The sequence below is a fragment of the Typopeltis vanoorti genome, chromosome 11, assembly GCF_054136105.1.
Source record: "Typopeltis vanoorti isolate ZY-2024b chromosome 11, IOZ_Tvanoo_1.0, whole genome shotgun sequence".
NCBI lineage: Eukaryota > Metazoa > Arthropoda > Arachnida > Uropygi > Thelyphonidae > Typopeltis > Typopeltis vanoorti.
This window is the reverse complement of record NC_143559.1, coordinates 12,176,926-12,197,510: the sequence shown is the minus strand read 5'-3', so window position 1 is coordinate 12,197,510 and position 20,585 is coordinate 12,176,926. Positions and strand designations below refer to the sequence as shown.

Sequence of the window (20,585 nt, the reverse complement as noted above, 5' to 3'; positions counted from 1 at the left end):
TTTATCTCTAGACTTAAACCTTCGATGAAATGTTATTTCTAACCAAGCTCATCCATGAGTTAAAGTTGTTGAAACACAGTGTTGTGTACAGTTATTTTCATGTTTTGACTAATTTCTCTCTTATTCCATATAAATTTATTCGTTTGACTTCCTAACATACCTCTGTTTTCTACTTCCATATTTAATTTATCATTTTCACTAAAAACTCTGCCTAAATAGCTGAAATGTTTTACTTGTTTTATAGGTTCTCTGTTCAGGATGCAGTTGATGTTTTCTATGATCCTGCCTATTTTCAATGTCTTAAGACTTTTTATTTGGAACTGGAAGTAAGGATAGGGTATTGTATAGTGATTCAATGATAAGAGGTATACTTAATGAAAAAGTGATGAAAGCAATGTTTCCCAGGTGCAAAGATAAAGGATATCAGTGAAGCTCTAAGTTCACAGAATGGAAGAAGTGAAAGAGATGACTGTTATGGCAGGAACAAATGATTTGAAAGGGAAGAAATATGCAATGAGAGAAGATATAAAACTTGTTGAAAGAAGTGAAAATGAAGAGTAAGGAAGTAAAGATTGCAAGTCTGTTATCACAGTATGATAGGACAGAGGTGAGAAGAAGCATGATTGTTAATGAGAAGATTGTGCAGGAGGAATGGAGCGCAGTTTATAGATGTATGGAGTGAATTTGATGGACGAAAGGACTTATATATGCCTGACAGACTATATTTAAATGTTTTTGGAGTTATACGTTTAGAAAAAGAGTTGTTTAGTGAGAGTTCTAAAGTGCAAAAGCAGGAAAACTAGATATACTGGGGGGTGGGGTTGCAATCAAGCATGTGTCTGGCTACCCCTGGGATAAATGAGCATACAGAAATGATTATGCAATACTGAATGCAATTTCATAGATTTCTGATTCGAATGGATTGGTAATGACATTACACATGGATAATTGTGGGTACAAGGGGGTACTGAAATGCATATATACAAATGCTGAAATTCCTGTGTAATTCTTATATTCAGTTTGATTTCTCTTTTATAGATGGGCATTATGAGATCTCTAGTCCCATCATCTGGAATTCAACCATCTAAGCCAAGCTTTTCAAAATTGTGCAGGGTGTTATAGGAATTTTTGATTCCTATAACACCCTTTCCTCCATGTTTAAGCTTTTTTTGATAGCTTCAAGAACATTGTGCTGCCTTCCTAATATTTATCTTCCCTATTCTTACTAAAGTCTTCTGACGACCTTTGATTAGCTTCTTTTATGCACTGTTTTGCTTTCTTATATTTTTCTCTGTATGCATTACATAATATTCTGACTTACTTGCTAGGAATATTTGATACATTATCTTCTTTTCCACAACTATCTGTTCAGATTCCACCATGGAGTTCTGATTTTTCAATCACTGCAGACAATGCCACTACATTAATTTTAGCTGAATCAATTGAGCCTTTTCTTCAGGATCTTCATCTACATCTGTGTGTACAATTCACCCCTGAAAGTTATTCAACTTTGATTCTTTATAGAGCTTTCTTTCACATTTCTTCTCAATATTCAATTTTATCCTCCTGTTCTAAAGTACATAGTGATTACTTTCTATTTCCAATCCTTTGTATACTCTTGTGTCCTGAACCAGTGTGAAGATATTAATAAGAAAGAGTCAATAAGACTTGTCATATTTCTTGTGTCTTTCTTCCAAGTAGATTTGTGAACATCTTTCTGTTGGAACATGGCGATAGCATTGACTCATCCATATCCTGAACAGAAATCCAGTTGGCACTTACTACTTTCATTAGCTTAGCCCTTTTCTCCAAATTTTCCTCAAACATTTTCATATTACTGGGATTCATTTCTTATCCTGCTGTTGAGATCTTCAACAAGGACCAGCTTTCCAATTTCTTTATGTCAAATACTTTCTCTAATGACATTAAGGATTCTTCCGATTCTACCTTGTGTGGAACTACAGGCACAAATAAGTTATTGTCCAATTTCCCACTTTAATCTGCCCAAATGGCTACTTGATACTACCTGCAATTCAATATTATCCCCATATTTAGTGTTGAATACAATAGCTACTCCTTTCCCTGATCACTACTATCTGAATATAATATCTTGTATTCATTATAATTTGAATTTTTTCTGAAACAGTATAATTGAGGGTTTCTCTGTCAGAACAGTTATAATTTGTGCTCTGAAAATGCTGGTTTGAAAGCCAGCAAAACATAAATAACTCAATAAATTATTTATTTTGTTCTTCTGGTGTTGTTTATACGAAAAAACACCAATACCTAAGAAGACTATCATTAAGTTTCCAATAAAATCGGAAACTTAATGTTCAGTTCAGGCTGACCCTATGGAGCATATGATTAGAAATATTCCATGCTATATAATATATACATTATATTCGTTAAAGTATTCTGAAACAGTAAATAAAAAAATCATCTGATTATGGATACAGCAAGAATTCTTACTAAATTTAAAAACAGAAGACTGAAAAAAAGAGAAACAAACCGATTGTAAAGGTCATCCCTTCTTCCATAACACCTTCCGAGTCATTATCTAAGAGAACAAAAATATCAAATAAGTGCTCTAAATAGGTTTAGTACAATTTTAAAAGTATGCAACTTACCATGTATACTAAAACCCAGTCAATCACATCTACACCCTCTGTCCAAAAAGAAACCGAACTTTTCGAAAATAGAAGAAACCAGTGGCACCACCTGTTGTATCTTTTTGTTGTCGAAAGCGGCAACCTTCATTAGTGTTGTCAACTGTTTATGACATTTATTTCATTAGAAGCTCAGTTATAGTGCCAAGAGGGACAGTGTGTTTTGAACGAACAGTTGGAAAATGAGTTTCAAACAGAGAGCTGCGATTGACTTTTGTGTTAAACTTGGTAAAAGTTCTACCGAAACACATCAAATGCCTCAAAAAGCATACGGTGATGAATGTTTATTCCATACTCAAGTTTACGAGTGGTTTAAGCAATTTCAAAGTGGTCATGAGACGCTTGAGGACGATGAAAAGCAGAGCCATCCAAAAACAGAGCGAAGTTAACATCCACAAAATGCGTGATTTCATCAGAGAAAACCTGAAATCATCCGTGAGATTGATTGAAGATGAATTGGGGATTCCAAAATCAACTGTGAACAACATTTTGACTGCGAGTTTGGGCCTTTGTAAATTGAAGTGATTTGTTCCCCATAAGTTGACCGACGACCAAAAAATGTATCGAATTGAACACTGCAAGGACCTCATTAAAACTGCTCATAAGGACTCAAACTTCCTTGAAACAATCGTTACTGGTGACGAAACGTGGTGTTTTGAGTATGAGCATGAAACAAAGCGCCAGAGTGCTGAGTGGAGATCACCAAAAGAGGGGCTTCTGAAAAAAAAAAAAGTTGCTTGGAGAAGTCAAAAATAAAGACAATGCTGATTTGTTTCTACAATTCCAAGGGCATTATCCAAAGAATTCGTTCCGTCTGGCCAAACGGTCAATGGTGAGTTTTATCTCGAAGTTTTGAAGCGATTGATAGTGAGAATTCGTCGCATATGGCATGAATATCATGACGACGGACCGTTTGTCAAAACACACTGTCCCTCTTGGCACTATAACTCGGCTTCTAATGAAACAAATATCATAAACAGTTGACACAACACTAATGAAGGTAGCCGCATTCGACAACAAAAAGATAAGACAGATGGCGCCACTAGTTTCTTCTATTTTCGAAAAGTTCAGTTTCTTTTTGGACAGAGGGTGTATAACTAAATAAATTTAAAAGGAGCACATTACCCTTATTTAAAAAAAAGTAAATATCCATTCCTTCTGATACAAGATAAATTTACAAACAGCAGTAAAAGAAATACAACAAACTGTTTCTTTTATCTGATTAATGATTATTCTGTGATACTCCATATAGCAAACAACTATAAGGAATTATTAAGGAATGCAAATTTGAATTTTGCATTCAAATTTGCAAAATGACCAGGGCTTCTGACCTAATGTTCAATCCCCATCTTTTTGTGGTGCAGCCAATTAATAGGTATCTACCTGGCTACTGAATGAATGAGGATTGCTGGCAATTTTCCCAGCAATTCAGCTGGACAAATTGTATCTCATTGCTTAAACTAAAATAAAATGATGAAATTTTATGCTGGTTGGGGAGTCTCCTGGTTAAACAATGGCTCAGGGAATCAGGGTGACCAGAGAGAAGTCAGATACTGAAACAAACTCCAACTCAACATGAGCAGTGTTCAAGATTGGTACAATTAACATATATCAACATATCAACGGAAAAGAAATGACACTAGCAGAAGAACTGCATAAGTACCAGATTGATATAAAAGGTGTTACTGAAAGAAATACAAAAACAGGATACATTCTTCTAAGCAACAAATACAAGTTATTATATTCAGGCAATAATGATTAGAGAAAAGAAGAAGTAACTATAGTATTCAGGACTAAATACAAGAATAATCTTCTTGAATGGTAGGCAATGTCAAGTAGAGATGTGGGCAAACATCAGAATTGAGAATTGGACAATGAGACTTATTGTCAAGAACACTTATGGTCCCAAAGAAGGCTCTATTAAGGAAGAAGTAAAGGAATTTTCAAGGCATTAGCTGAGGCAGAGAAAAAGTTAGCCCTTGTTGAAGATATAAACACTAGAGAATTATCAGACATAGAGCATGTTTTAGGAAAAACTGTAGAAAAGAGCAAAGCTAATAATAAAGGTAAGTATGTTGGATTTCTGTTCAGGACATGCATTTGTCATAACTATGTGCTAACATAAATTCATATGGAGAGAAGACACAAGAAACAAGAAGGTCTCATTGACTGTGTTCGTCCTTTTCTTTTCTGTGTAGTGTGAGTGACACCCTTCAAGGCTATGACAAACATACTTAAAGACCCATAACCTCCTCCATTCCAGTTACTCTAGTTAAAATCCAGCTGCAGGATGAACGTCAGTCCTGTGCACTAACTGACGTTCATCCTGCAGCATCACCATCACCAGTAACAAGTCAGGAGGCTTCCCAACAGAATATGTGCAACTGCCACATACTCTGTTGGTCCATGCCTAGAGAGGGAGTCCAAGCAGTGGTATGTGGGGGCCACTGTCACTACCACATCATGGCACAGAGACTGGTTTCTATCTTTATGGATGTCGTGTCCAAGAGTATCTTCTCTCATTGCACATCTCCACTATATCTTTCCGTCTAATCAAACTTATTATTAAACTTATAAAGACACTCACACACAATAACATTGAGACAAAAGTAAATCTTCCTCAAACTAATCCCATCAAAAAAGTCACATCACACAAACCAAGCCAGAATCTTTTCACTACAAACTCACTTTCACATTCACTTTACTAACACCCGTGGCATTAATACAAACATAAATTACGTTCGCCATCACCTGCAATCTTCCACACCAGACATCTTATTCGTGAAAGCAACTCAGATTGCAGCTACATTTACTAGGGTGCACCTCCAGTGCACAAACTATACACCTCACAATTATTCTTTTCACCACAAGGGTGTTACCTGTGACTTTGTGAAATCTGACACAGTCTGCCAGAGAATGGCTAATTTAGAATTCCCTGCTTTTGACCTTCTCTGTCACTAGGGTTCCTTGCTCCATTTAGTAACATTCATTTGTTGCATTTGCCAGTCTCCAAACACTGATAACCTCTCAGATCTCTTCACATTCTTTCCATGAAACTCGACCACCTGAAATCCAGCTATCCAAATAGTGGTCCTCTTCCAGAATAACCTTACTGTCCATAATTCCAACTAGCTCCCCTTCTCCAACACCAATGACCAAGCAGGATGAGAAGCAGATATATTTTTTCTATAAGTAATGAGCTAACACAAATCACATATATCTGCTTGAATTCCTGATAACTTCCTTAAGTCTCCAAATACTCTGGATCTCTTTTTGACTAGTTCTCTTTCCAGATACACCATAGTAGTCATCTCGCCTTTCGGCAACTCAGACTACAATCTTGTACAATTCTCCACTCTCACAGAATGCTCAGCTTCCAACCACTCCCAACCTGTAGCATTACAAAGAAGGCAAATGGAATGACTTGCAAAATTTCTACTCCTCCCTTCGGTCTGACTATTGCTTCCACTCACCTGACCCTAACACCTGCTGTGAACTAGTCACAGAAATTATTCTCACTGGTACGAAGGCCTTCATTTCCCATTCAACCCATAATCCTCATCTGCTTTCCAAGCTCCGGTTCAACTGAAAATGTATCAAAGCAGTTGAAGAAAAAACTCAGCTTGCTGCATGTGGCTCGCATCAAGAACTCCAGCTTCATACTCTGTTTATAGCAAAGCATGCAACACATACAAGTCAGTCATCAGAAGATCCAAATCCAATTTCATAAAGGCCAAAAGCAAAAAATTGGCCTCATGTCCAAATGGAAGCCATGCCTTCTGATCCCTTGCTAATGCCACTGGAAGCAACTTCTGCTCTCTCTTTCTTTCTCATCTTGACCTCCTGGTATCATTCTTTTCGTCAAACTCCTGCATAGATAACTAAGGGAAATAATTCCTACCATATTGGAATCCAAACACCATATACCTCCTACAGTTTTTTTGTAAAAATACATTAGAAAACTACTAAATAACTTGGATACTAAAAAGTCTTCTGGTCCTGATGGCATCACTCCAATTGTTCTCAAACACTGTGCTCCAGAGATAACACCAGTCCTACATAATCTCTATAATTTGTATAATCTCTTAGAAAATTGGTGTTTTATAGTATATTAGTGTTTTTAAAGTATTTAGTGTCTTTATAACATATTTTTATTATGATATTTTAATATTAAAGACAGCTGTAAAATGGCACCAAAAACACAGAAGAAACAGAATGCTAACAAGAACAGCGACGTGCCGAACAAGAATGTTTTGTCCACTAAAGACGATATTGAAAATAATTAACCTCTGAGATCGTTAGGTTAAAGCAGATTATTATACAGATGACAAGAGAACTGCTGAAAGTCGAACAGCGTTTAGAGGAACATAGGAAAAATAAAAAAAGTTCAGCAGCAAAATGGAAAACAAAGCACAGAATCACGTAAGTTAGTGCATATTAATAAAATCTGGTAAGCAAAGTTGATTATAAAAAGAAGCACATTATTTGGTATGGTAACTATCATAAAACATGCAATCGATGAGTGGGTTATAATGTCAAGTTTTCCTGGATTAAAAATTAAAAACATAATGCAAGCACAATTGAAAAACAGAAAAAAAAAAGCAAAAGAGGTCATAATTCTGGTAAGTACCAATGATTTAACAAGAGAAATTCAGTATGAGAGAGGACATGAAAAATTTCATGGAAGAAGTGAATGTGAAGAGTGAGGAAGTAAAACTTGTTAGTATATTACCTAAATATGATGAAAATAAATTATGAAGAGATTCAGTAGCATACCCTGAAGAAAATGTTAACTGATTCAGCCAGAGAGGCATGTGGTAAGATTCTTTACAATAGAAAAATCAGTACTACAGGGTGGAATTCTAATTTTTTTTTTTTTTTTTTTAACTCAGGAAGTTAAATAGGTAGCCAAGAAAAAGAAGAAAGTATTGAAAGTTTCTGGTAAGTAAGTCAGCATATATTCTGAGAGAATACAGAGAAAAATCTAAAAAAATGAAGAAGACCAGCTAAACAAGTCATGGGAACATGGAAAACAAATACCAAGAAATCAGCAAAATATTCTGGGGGCATTGAAAAACTAAGAAATAATTATTATCATCCTCATTGCTGGCCTAGTTGGCAAGTGGTGTTAGCATATCTGCTCTCCAGCGAAGAGGCTGTGGCTTTGAATCCTGCCATGGGCAAGGACGTTTATGATTGTCCTACTAACTCTGAGTGGAAAAGGCATCTGTGACCCTACCACTTCTTCTAGCAGAAGGCTTCGCTCCTAAAACCAGGTGAGGTAATGACCATATGGCATCTACCAATATCAATTTTTTTTTTAATGGGGTCAAAAGACTCACTATTGGAGACCCATCCTAGACAACACAAAGTCTGTCATACCTGAATGTGCTCTCACCACCTTATTAGGCAATACATTCCACAGTTCAACTACCCTCTATTGAAAGCAACCACTCCTCATCCTCTTGCATACAACTTCCATGGATGATTTCTTGTCCTTGCTCCTCCCCACTGTTCTACTATATTGTGCAATGATCATAAGTACACAAATATAATACATTCTATATTATCATGTACTATATGTATTAGATAATACATTCTAGTCACTTAGGCACAATTTCCAATAAACCACACATAAGTATCTTTCTGATGAATGGATACACATCAAACAGCAAGGCTGATATGGTGGTAGAGCTGTTGCAGCTCAGTTAGTTTTCACGATGCCCTCTGACTGGAAATATCTAGGTTTGAATCCAATCTAGCATGCAAAGAATGTTAAACCTTCTTTTCAAAGAATTTTATAACCACACGAAACTCAATTTTATCCATTTCAAGGGATACAGACAACACTTTTGTTTCAGATAGCTGTATAAAACAAACTACTTGATAGAATGACTTGCAATTTCACATGGATGCTCATGACAGACGTACCAACTTATAAAAAAAAAATCTTTCTGATATTGTTGCCATCTATGGTCGAGGCCGAGAACTTTTCAGACCACTCTCATAATTCACTTTCCCCTAATATAGTGACTAAACATGGTACTCCCCCCCCCCAAGCCACTTTAGGCTTTTAATAACATCATCAAATTCCTGACATGTACCCTCAAGGGATGTACAGGATATGATAGTACTACATGAAAAATTTACATCATTACTAACTTCCTATCTACAATTTTCCTCCAAATTAGTCTGTTACTTGTCAAGACTCCAATATTATCATTATCAGATCTTATATTTCTATCGCCTAAGGCACATTGTACCATATCAATCCACCTATATCTTGGCCTGACTCTGGGTCGTTTTTCTTGCCAACCTGGCAGAGAACACTTGTTTTGCTAATCTTTTCTCGCCCATTCTGTTTAAGTGACCATACCACCTGAGATTGAAATGCTGACATTTCAATTGAAATGTCAAGTTCTTTCCTAATATACTCGTTTTTTAATATGATATTGCCATTCATGCCATCTGTTCACGCCTCTAATCTTTCTCAGGACTCTAGTCTCTAGTCTTTGGTCAAGTGTTTTACTTCTGACCCAGCTCTCAGATTTATAGGTTAAAACTGGTTTGAACACTGTCTGATAAAAAGCTAATTTAGTGTTCCGACTAATTTCTCTCTTATTCCATATGAATTTATTCAATTGACCTTCCTATTACCAGCTTTGTTAATTCTGTTGTCTATTTCCATATTTAATTTACCATCTTCAGTAAAAATCGTTCCCAAGTAGCTGAAATGTTTTACTTGTTCCACAGGTTCCCCATTCACAACACAGTTGATATTTTCAACAATTTACCTATTTTCATTGTCTTTGTCTTTTTAATGCTGTCCTTCATGCCATATCTATTACAACAGTTATTCAATTTAGTCAGGGAATCTTGCAAACTTGTAGAGGATTTATTTGGAACTATAACATCGTCTGCATAAAGCAAAGAGCTGACATTAACATCTCCAATTCTGATATCATGTTTAATACCAATTTCCTTCATAATGTGATCCATATAGATCACGAATTACAGAGGGAATAATGTACATCCTTGTCTCACACCAGATTTAACATTAAACCATCTTCCTGTACTTCATTCAATTCTAACTGCTGACTTACAACTCAAATACAGACTAAGTATTGCTTGATATAATGCCCCATTGACACCATATAACTGCAGCGTATTGAATAGCTTTTCTCTTGGCACCTTGTCATATGCCTTTTCCAGATCGACAAAACTTAAATACAGATATTTGTTATATTCCCTTGCTTTCTCAACTATTTGTCGTAAAGTGAAGATCTGATCCTGACAGCCTCTATTTGGCCTGAATCCAGCTTGTTCTTCACCAAGCTTTTCTTCCACAATTCTTCTCAACCGTTTCTTAAGTATACTTGCATAGATCTTGCTAGGAACACTCAGTAGGGAAATACCTCTGTAATTCTCACATTCAGTTTTATTTCCCTTTTTATATATGGGTACTATGAGAGCTCTACTCCAATCAATGGGAATTCATCCCTCTGTCCAGGCTTTCTGAACTATGCAGTACAGCCACTGTATGACTTTTATACCACCATACTTCAGCATTTCTGGTCAAATATCATCTACTCCTGCTGCCTTTCCACATTTCAAGCCTTTGATGGCTTTTTCTACTTCAAGTATGAATCTGTATTCCTGACTGCATGCCTGTTGTGTGTTTTTTACCACTGTGCTATCATTGCTGGTTTCATTTAGCAATTTTTCGAAGTAATTACTCCATACTTCAAGGATATCTTTTTCTCCTGTTTTCATGTAACCTTTATCATCTCTAACTCCTTTGACAGCACTCTTTCCTCCATTTCTAAGCTTCCTGAACAACCTCCAGAATATCTTACCACCTTCTTGATATTTATTTTCTATGTTCTTGCCAAAGTCCTCCCATGACTTTTGTTTAGCTAGTTTTACACAGTGTTTAGCTTTCTTACATTTGTCTCTGTATTCTCTAAGAGCACAAGCTGACTTATTTGCCAGGAACTTTTGATATGAGTTCTTCTTTTTCCTCACTGCCTCTATAACTTCCTGTGTCCACCATGGAGTTCTGATTTTTCTATCCTTGCAGACAACCTCACCACATGCCTCTCTGGCTGAATCAATTAGGGTTTTCTTCAAGGCTTGCCACTGAATCTCCAAGGTTTGGTTCCTGTTCTCAAACTCTTTCATTTTTTCTTCAATAATCTTTCTGTATTTTAGTCTACAGTTCACATCTGAGAGCTGCTCAACTTTTATTTGCTTTAAAACTTTCTTATATGTTATTCTTTTCAATATGAAATTCAATTTTATCCTGCTCCAGAGTAAATAGTGATCGCTTCCAATTTCAAATCCTCTGTACACTCTGTCCTGCACCAGGGAGAAAACAGCACTTTCAACAATAACATAGTCAATGAGACTTTTCTTATTCCTTGCCTCTTCTCTCCATGTGAATTTGTGCACATTTTTATGTTGGAACATGGTGTTAGTAATAACCAGTCCATGTCCTGAGCAGAAATCCAACAGGTATTTGCCATTATTATTGGCTTTGCTCTTTTCTCCAAATTTTTCCAAAATGTTTCTGTATGTCCGACAATCATTTCCTACTCTGCTATTTAGATCCCCAACAAGGACCAACCTTTCCTTTTTCATTGTGTTAGTTGCTTTTTCTAAAGCATCAAAAAATTCCTCCACTTCTACCTTAGTAGAACCTTCTGTGGGATCATAGGAACAAATAAGTCTAATTGTCCAGTTCCCCATTCTGATATTTGCCCACATCACTCTACTTGAGACTGCCTGCCATTCATGAAGATTAGCCTCGTATTTTGTGTTGAATATTATGGCTACCCCTTCTTTTCCTTGATTGTCATTTCCTGAATATAACATTTTGTATTCATTGTTGAGAAAGATCTCACCAGTTTTTGTCTATTTTGTTTCAGTCACCCCTATTATGTCGATCTGGTACTTATCTAATTCCTCAGCTAGCTCCATTTCTTTGCCATTCAGGCTTCTTATGTTGGTAGTACCAATCTTTAACTCTGGTGATATTGAGTTGGCATGTGCTTTCAGATTTGTTCCAGTAGCTGACTTTTCACTGTTCGCCCTGGTTCCCTGGCGAAAACAACAGGGACCTTGTTTAACCAGGCAATGCCCTAGCCGGCATGAAATTTTGTCATGTTGTACCATCATTTTCTATATTGTTTTAAGCGAATAAGAATACAATTTGGTCAGCTAAATCCCAAATTTCCAGCCCATCCTCATTCATTCAGTATCCAGGTAGATACCCAACAGGGTGCACCACGAGAAGGTGAGGATTGGACATTAGGTCAGAAGCAATGGTCGGTTCTCTGCATTCCTTTAAAGGCTATGTGGAGGTCTCCTCTCAGTTATATAGCTTTGACCCTTATGCACCCCTTTAATAACATTGGGTGGTGAATATATATCGTTGTTGTCTGAGCAATTCAGGTATAGGCTTTTTATGTCCTGTTCCTGCTCTGCAGATGATCTTTCCACCTTAATCTTGGAAGTCCATAGTCTCTTCTTCTTCCTGTAGGTTTATATTTATATGCTAATTTGGGGATCCTATTGTTATTCATCCTTTCTATATGGTGTAGCCAATTTTGCTGGTATTCTTCTATTTCTGGTATGATTTTTTTGTATCTAATCGTTCTCTTATTTCTGTGTTTTTCTTTTTATCTAACCTAGTGAGTCCCAAGAGAAGTCTTAGAAACTTCATCTGTGCTGCTTCTAGTTTTTGTTTCTTTGTTTTACAATCCAAGTTTCACTTACAAATTTGAGAGATGGTTTACAGGTCATGTTATGTAATCTTAATTGAGTTTCTTTAGTCATTTGTTTTCGAAAATTTCTTTTAATTATGCCATTCATTCTATTATAAATTTGTAGTCTTGCTTCCAATTGTGAATCAGTATTGTATTGCGAGATTATATTCCCCAAGTATCTGAATTTTGTTCAGATAATTTTAACAGAGTTCAGATACTTGAACAGAGTAGATTTCTGTTCAAGTTATCATATGCCTTTTTGTAGTCTATTATTTTATTGTTAAGCATAATTTTGACTTTTTGAATGGTGTTTCCACACATTGTCACAGCTTTTGTTTCAGAGATTTTCATTTTAAAGTTTATTTGCTATTTCCATTAGGTGGTTAGTTGCAATTTGTAGTTTATCTTCTGAATTTGAAATTAGTACTTGATCATCTGCATAAAGTATTGTATTTAGCTGTATATAATTTGTTATTTTAACTCCACCTTTGACAGTTGTTTTCCATTCTTTTAGAATTCTGTTTATATAAATGTTGAATAGGATTGGGGATAAGCCACAGTCTTGTCTTACTCTTTTATTTATAGTTATAGGTTCTGATAATGAGAAACAAAGTCTATACAGAGAAACAAAAATTTGCATCAAATTTTTGTTTCTCTCTCTATACTTTTTTTTGCATTAATTAATTGAAGGGTATTTTATCATCTTGTAATATTTTCCGGAGTAGATTTCTGTTCAAGTTATCATATACCTTTTTGTAGTCAATAAATAGCAGAAAAGTGGGCAGATTAAATTCTTTTCTTTTTTCTATTATCTGTTGCATTGTGAAAGAGGCATCTGTGCATCCTCTCCCTCTTCTAAAACCACACTATTCTTCTAAATAATTTTCTGTATATTTAATTAGTCTGTTCTTTAAAATGTTTGCATATAGTTTAGATGCTGTTATTAAGAGAGTAATGTCTCTGTAATTTCCACATTTGTCCTTGGGACCTTTTTTGTGTATATTTATTACTGCTCCAGTTTCCCATTCTTTTGATATTTCCAGATATTATTGAAGAGTTTAAGTAGGTTTTCTTTTAAGGTATTATCTGCATATTTAATGAGCTCAATGCATATTCCATCCAGACCTGGACTTTATCTATTTCTTGAGTTTTTAAATTCTTTTAAATTCTTTCATTGCTATTTCTTCTGTACTTTCCTATGTATTGATATCTTCAATTTTGTGAGTTTTGTCATTGTTTTGTATTTCTTGTTTCTCATTCCACAATGTTTTATAATGTTCTATCCAATCTGCTTGGGAAATTAGACTATTTCTTAATTGGTCATTATATATATATATATATATATATATATATATATTTTTTTTTTGTTTGTTTGTTTTGTTTGTTTTACTATGAGTAAAAGTTTACACAGGGATATGAACCAAAAATAGCAATGTAAAATGACGATAAAAAATACCAAGATATTCACTGATAAATTAAATGTGCTTTGAAAAAAAAATGTCCAAGATGATAAAATAATTTCATAGTTTTTTCTATTTTTTTATTTCCTTAAGAGGTATAAAGAAAACTGAAACAATGATAGTAAAAAGCATATTCAGAATGAGTCTTAACAGTGTGTAATTTCTTGCAGAATGAAAACCCTTCCATCCCTGTATAAAACTGGCTAATTCACCTTCATTTGAAAACTCCTTAGAGGTTCCTCACATTCTAGATGGGATTTAAAACTAGGTCTTTTCAACTGAAGGATAAACATCATATTGTTCTCACAATGATAATACAGAGGTATTTAACTAATTTGGAAGAAAAACTGCTAACAAGCTAGCAAAAGTTTGTGTTGAACATAGAATCCTTCTCATATTTGCATGATTATGTGAGTTAAAATCTGGTCCTAGCAACTTCCATTTGGCCTTGGCTTATTCTTTAACAATGTTCCAAGTTTGCCTTCAAAATTTTTCTTTAGCATCTTAATTATGGTTGAATTGTATCTGCAATTGTAAAGGGTAATTTAATTTTCTTTAATAAGAGTTTCAAGGCATTCTCTAATATGCAAGAAACCACATGCTAAAAAAAGATAATGCTTTGTAAATTACAGTATTACTGACCTGGGATAAAATATTTTAATCTGAAGTTCTAATATTTAAAAGCAAACTTATGGATTAACAATATTCTCAACTTACCAAAATGGAATATGTCAGGAGGACCATGAAAATAGGTACCTATACCATGGCCTGCAAATTCAGGTACTACAGCGAATCCTTCATTTTCTGCAATATTGCTATAAAAAATACAAAAAATTACTTCGATGTGAAGTGTTTCTAAATATTTAATTTTCTTGATGAGTTTATGGAAGTTTTTTCACTTGGCTACTACTACTAATTATATATATATATATATATATATATATATATATATATATATATATTGGGTTTTATCCTTTATCCAAGCATAAGCAATTGTAAGTGTAGTGCAATTATTGAGGTCTCATCAGTGGCTCCCACTGATGAGACCTCAATTGCTTACACTTATATATATATAAGTGTAAAAACCCAATATATATATATATATAATTAGTTTCTTGATGAGTATAAATTATGAAAACAGTGTGACAGCTCACTGTTTCATAATAGACTATACACAGTACATTAAAATGAATAATGTTCATTATTATTTAAACTTCCAATATGAGAACTGACATTATCAGCAGAGTATATGAGGAATATCATGTCCAATACTTGATTAGGTGAATTTTGCAAAATACATCAACACCTTTTAAATGAATGTTTTCTGTTCACATGCAACTTATTCTTGGACTCTGATTATACAGAATTCATTTATATCTTTAAAGCCATTGAAAGTTTTTTTCACAGGTTATACTATAAATTAATGCCAATAAATTATATTCTTGGTTTCATCCTTCATCCAAATGTAAGAAAACAAGGTTTGCACATGAAGTTACTTCACGCACAAACTTTGCTTATACTTGAATAAAGGATAAAACCAAGAATATAATTTCTTGGCATCATGATTGTAAATGAAATCACTGTATAAATTAATGTTTTATTAACTCATTTTAATTTTAATTTCAAAGTTTCGGTATTACAATTTAATTAAATTGACAGATCAGTTAAATTCATTTTCATTTAAGAAATCAAAAACTTAGAATATGCCTATTTCTAAACCAAGATAAAAGAAAAGCAAGTTTATTAATTATTTGTATGATAAATGATCTGTTAAATACTGAAACATAAAGGAGAAATTTTGTAGCACTTGCATAGTGCAGTTGTGCAGAAGTCTTGACAGTAATTTTGGTTAGAAAGATCCTAGTTTGAATTCTATCCAAAACACACTTACCAGGTGTTTTCAACTGATGAGGTAGTCAGCTTCCTACTTGTATGGTAGGGATTTTCCTATTGAAAACTTGGAATGTTTCATCTTGCAGAATTAAAACTACACATAGAACCACATTTTCTTCACATGTAAAGATAAGGATGTCATTTTGCCTCTTTATAAGGCACTGATAAGACTGTGCTTGAACTAATGTGCACAGGTCTGGTTTCCTGGTTTCCATTGTGATTCTGATACAGTGGGGAGGGAGAGAGAGAGAGAGAGAGTGTGTATAGGTAGTGTCAAAAACGATATCAGGATTGTGGAATACTGATTATGAAGATAAGAATTTGTAGAATGCTGACTCTAGCAAACAGGAAAAAGAAAGGTGATATGATTGAGACTTACAAACTTCTGAAAGCTCATATAGGATTTCAGTTGATGGAATTTTTCATTTTATGGAGGGTGGGGAAAGGACAAGAGGGCATCCTTGGAATCTGAGAATGAATGCAGCTAAGAAGAGGGTGAGGCTAGATTTTTCTCTCATAGGGTGGTGATTGATTGGAATGGATTGCCACTGAATCTTGTGTGTGTGTGTGTGTGTGTGTAAGCAGTGTGAATCAATTAAAGAGTAAGTATGATAAGCTGGTACATGTAACCTCCCTTGATGAGCTCTTGATCCCCTGGAGGTCTCTCTTAATAATAATAATAATATTTTAGCATTTCTGGTTGAATATCATCTACTTTTCCACATTTCAGATTTATGATAGTTTTTTTTCCTACTTCAAGTACAGATATACGAGGTGTGATAATTTAATTCCCAGAATGGCCATGTGGTGTTGCCCGTGTGGTGATTTGGTTGGAATCACGTGAGTAATCATCTTTGTACATGTTTTAACTGATGCATGCGTAAACTTCAAGCCGATAGAGCCATTTGTTAATTGGCTATTGCAAAAACAATAGAGATCATCGTGTAAACTCTGGTGTAAAAATGTGTGATCGAAAATTGGAACAGCGTGTTAACATCAAATTTGTGTGAAAATTGGCAAAACTGCTACTGAAACATTGGAGCTGTTGAAAGTGGCATATGGTGTGGATGATCTGAAAAAGTCAAGTGTCTTTGAGTGACATAAGAGATTCCAAGGTGGGTGATAAGATGTGAATGATGACCCCAGAAGTGGATAGTCAAAAACAAAAATGACTAACACAAATGTGAACAGAGTGCGAGATTTGGTAAAGTCTGACAGATGATTAAATGTGCGATTAATGGCTGATGAATTGCAAAAGAATCAAGAAACAGTCAGGGTAATTTTAACTGAAGAAATGGGAATGCAAAAGATTTCTGCAAAGTTTGTGCCTTGGATCTTGACGAACAGAAGCAGAGGTGGGTTCAAGTTGCGACTGATCTTTCTGCAAATAAGTACATGTTTCCGAGAGTAATTATGGATGACGAAACCTGGTGCTTCCAGTACGATCCCGAAACAAAACACCAGAGCATGCAGTGGAAAACCCAGAGTTGTCCTCATCCAAAAAAAAAAAAAAAAAAAAGCACGCATGTCATGTTTGCAGTTCAAGATGGTGGTGTGTTTCTTTGATCACAAGGGGATAGTCCATTATGAATTCATTGAACAAGAACATATGGTCAACCAACAATACTATTTAGAGGAGCTGAAAAGGTTATGAGATTCTGTTTGGAGAGAAAGACCTGAATTGTGGCCTGACAAGTGGATCATCCATCACGACAGTGCGCCAAGCCATAGTGTACTCGTTGTGAGAGAGTTTCTGGCCAAAAAATCGATTACTGAATTAGGTCATCCTGGTTATTCACCTGACTTAGCTCCTTGTGATTTCTGGCTGTTTCCAAAATTAAAGACTGTGCTAAAAGGACAAAGATTTTCTTACATCGCTGATATCCAGCATAATGTGATAAAGGAACTCAAGAGTATTCCGGAAAAAGAGTTCCAGGCCTGTTTCCAAAAATGGGGAAAACATCTAAACCAGTGTATAAATGCACAAGGGGACTACTTTGAAGGCAACAGTAGCCACTAATATATAGTTCCAAATGTAAGCTTTTTACAGTGCATTCTGGAAATTAAATTGTCACACCTCATATATTCCAGATGGCATTATTGTTGAGCGTCTTCTACCACCATGCTGTCACTGCTCGTTTCATTTAGCAATCTTTCAAAGTAATTACTCCACACATCAAGATCTTTATCCTCAGTTTTCACGTCCCATTTATTATCTGTAATCTCCTCTACAGTATGCGTTCCTCTATTTCTGAGCTATTTCAATCCTCCAGAATATTTTACCACCTTTCTGATATTTATTTCAACGTTCATATCAAAGTCTTCCCATGACTTCTGTTTAGCTAATTTTACACAGTGCTTTGCTTTCTTACATTTTTCTCTGTATTCCCTAAGAGAACAAAATGACTTTCTAGGAACTTTCAATATGCTTTCTTCTTTTCCTTGACTGCTTCTTTTACTTCCTGAGTCCGCAATAGAGTTTTGATCCCCTCACCACATACTTCTCTGTCAAAGTTTTCTTTAGGATTTGTCACTGAATCTCCAAGATTTGGTTCTTGTTTTCAAAATTTTTCAGTTTTTGTTGAATAATGTTTGTGTATTTTAGTCTACCATTCACCTCTGATAGTTGTTCAACTTTGATTTGTTTCAAAACTTTCTTACATATTGAACTCAATATAAAGTTCAATTTTATCCTGCTCAACACTAAATGGTGATCATCTCCTATTTCAAATCTTCTGTATACTCTTAGTGTCCTGAACCATTGGAAAAACATAACTGTTTGCAATAATATAGTCAATGAGACTTTTCTTATTCCTTGCATCTTCTCTCCATGTGAATTTCTGCACATTTTTATGTTAGAACTGGTGTTAGTAATAACTAGTCTGTGTCCTGAGCAGAAATCTAGCAGGTACTTACTATTTTTATTATTTTTGCTCTTTTCTCCAAATTTTCCCAAAATATTCTTGCATGTTTGATAATCATTTTTAGATCTCCAACAAGAAGATCTAAAAATGTGTTTAGATCTCTACAAAGACCAACTTTTCCTTTTTCGTTGTGTCAGCTGCTTTCTCTAATGTCTCAAAAAATTCCTCCACTTCTTCCTTATTAGAACCTTCTGTGGGACCATAAGCACAAATAAGTCTCATTGTCCAGTTCCCCATTTGGATATTAGCTCACATCACTCTACTTGATATTCAAGTGGAGTGATGCCTGCCATTCAAGGAGATTATCCTCATATTTAGTGTTTAATATTATAACTAGTCGTTCTTTTTCCTGATTGCTATTTCCTGAATATAACATCTTGTATTTGCTGCTTAGGAAGATCTCACATGTTTTTGTCTTCTTTGCTTCAGTAACACTTATTATGTCGATCTGATACTCATCCAATTCTTTTGCTAGTTCCATTTCTTTTCCATTGATGCTTCTTATGTTGATGGTGCCAATCTTGATCTCTGCTGATATTGATTTGGGATTTGGCTTGTGTGTGTGATCACAGAAATATATATCTAATAATTGAAATTAGACATGTATAGAATTAGTAACCAAGAAGATAATAAATCAAAGAACTGTGAATTATTAAGTTAAAAATGAAAAAAAAAAAAAAAGGTTAAGAATTTAAAAAAGTGTAAAAAACAAACAAAGAAATTTGTAATATGTATAACAGCAGCAGCAAGACATCTTGGCTTTTTTGGGGGGGAATTGTCATCAGATTTTAAACTAATCATGAGTTTGTCATGTGGAAGGAATTATGCATTAAGAGGAGTCAGATAAGTTCAAAAGTAACATGAATTAATTTGTCAAGATGGACAAGAGGATGAGATTAGATAGCATCTTTTCATATTTAGAAAACGAAACCAACATAATTTGGTTTTGTTTTCTAGGAAACAAAACTTGTAAACACCTGGAACTAAGAGGGGGAGAGAATTGGTCTTCAGGAGAGCAGATGAGGCTACCAGCTTCATATGGTTTAAAAGCAGGGCATAGATTATATTTGTTTAAAGTTATAGCCAATTTTTTTTTTGGTGTCTCCAGATAGAGAATTAGTAAGAGTATTATCATAATCTGCATGTTGAGAGAGAGAGAGATGTGAGAGGTGAGAAGGGAAGAACAAGTATTTTGTTAATTGTTTTTGGGAATTTAGCTATTTCACAGGAAGACACAACAAATAAATGAAAGCTCAGCTGTAAGGAACAGAGGTTGCTGGCTCTATTCAATATAGCTTTTAATATCATATTGTTGGGAGAGTGGATGGCAGGAAAGTTTGTGAATGTATCTATTTATGAGAATAGATTTATTGTAAATTGAGAAAGAAAGGTGGAGAGGAAAATTAGTAATATGTCTTTTTTTTTTTTTTTTTTTTTAATCCAACACATCAGAATTACAAGAATTTATAGCACATCAGTGCACATGACTGAGAAAGAAGAAAATTAATGTTTTCTTCAAGGGACAAGGATTGAAGTTGTAGGGAAACATGCTATGAGGAAGGCTGTTCTAGAGGATAGAATTAGATGGAATAAATGAAGAAGAGGATTTCATGTGTCTTCAAGTTGTATTAAAAAGGGATGTTAGGCAGCCTGCTGCTCTTGTTTGAACAGGTGCAACAGTAAATGGAGGAATGATGTCAGCTAATTCACTGGAGCAGTGACCATGGAAGTACTTGTAGAAGAGATGCAGAGTGGAAATGTTAATGTGTTAGGTGGTGCACAACCAAATATGTTTGAACAGTATTCTATGGATGGGTAGGTTTGGGATTTATATAAGGTGTGTATTATTGAGGATAAGGATATGTGAGCCAAGAT

General features: G+C 34.9%; 1 protein-coding gene across 1 annotated transcript in view; it reads right to left on the bottom strand.

Annotated features, from left to right (window-relative positions):
- LOC150101305 (methionine aminopeptidase 1D, mitochondrial) overlaps positions 1 to 20,585 on the bottom strand; it is a 79,387-nt gene that overhangs the window by 18,438 nt on the left and 40,364 nt on the right. The window contains exons 5-6 of the mRNA XM_090400119.1: positions 14,611 to 14,708; positions 2,510 to 2,557 (exon numbers count right to left, since the gene is read on the bottom strand). Of these exons, the coding sequence (XP_090256245.1) occupies positions 2,510 to 2,557; positions 14,611 to 14,708 (146 nt within the window). The remainder of the gene's footprint in view (positions 1 to 2,509; positions 2,558 to 14,610; positions 14,709 to 20,585) is intronic.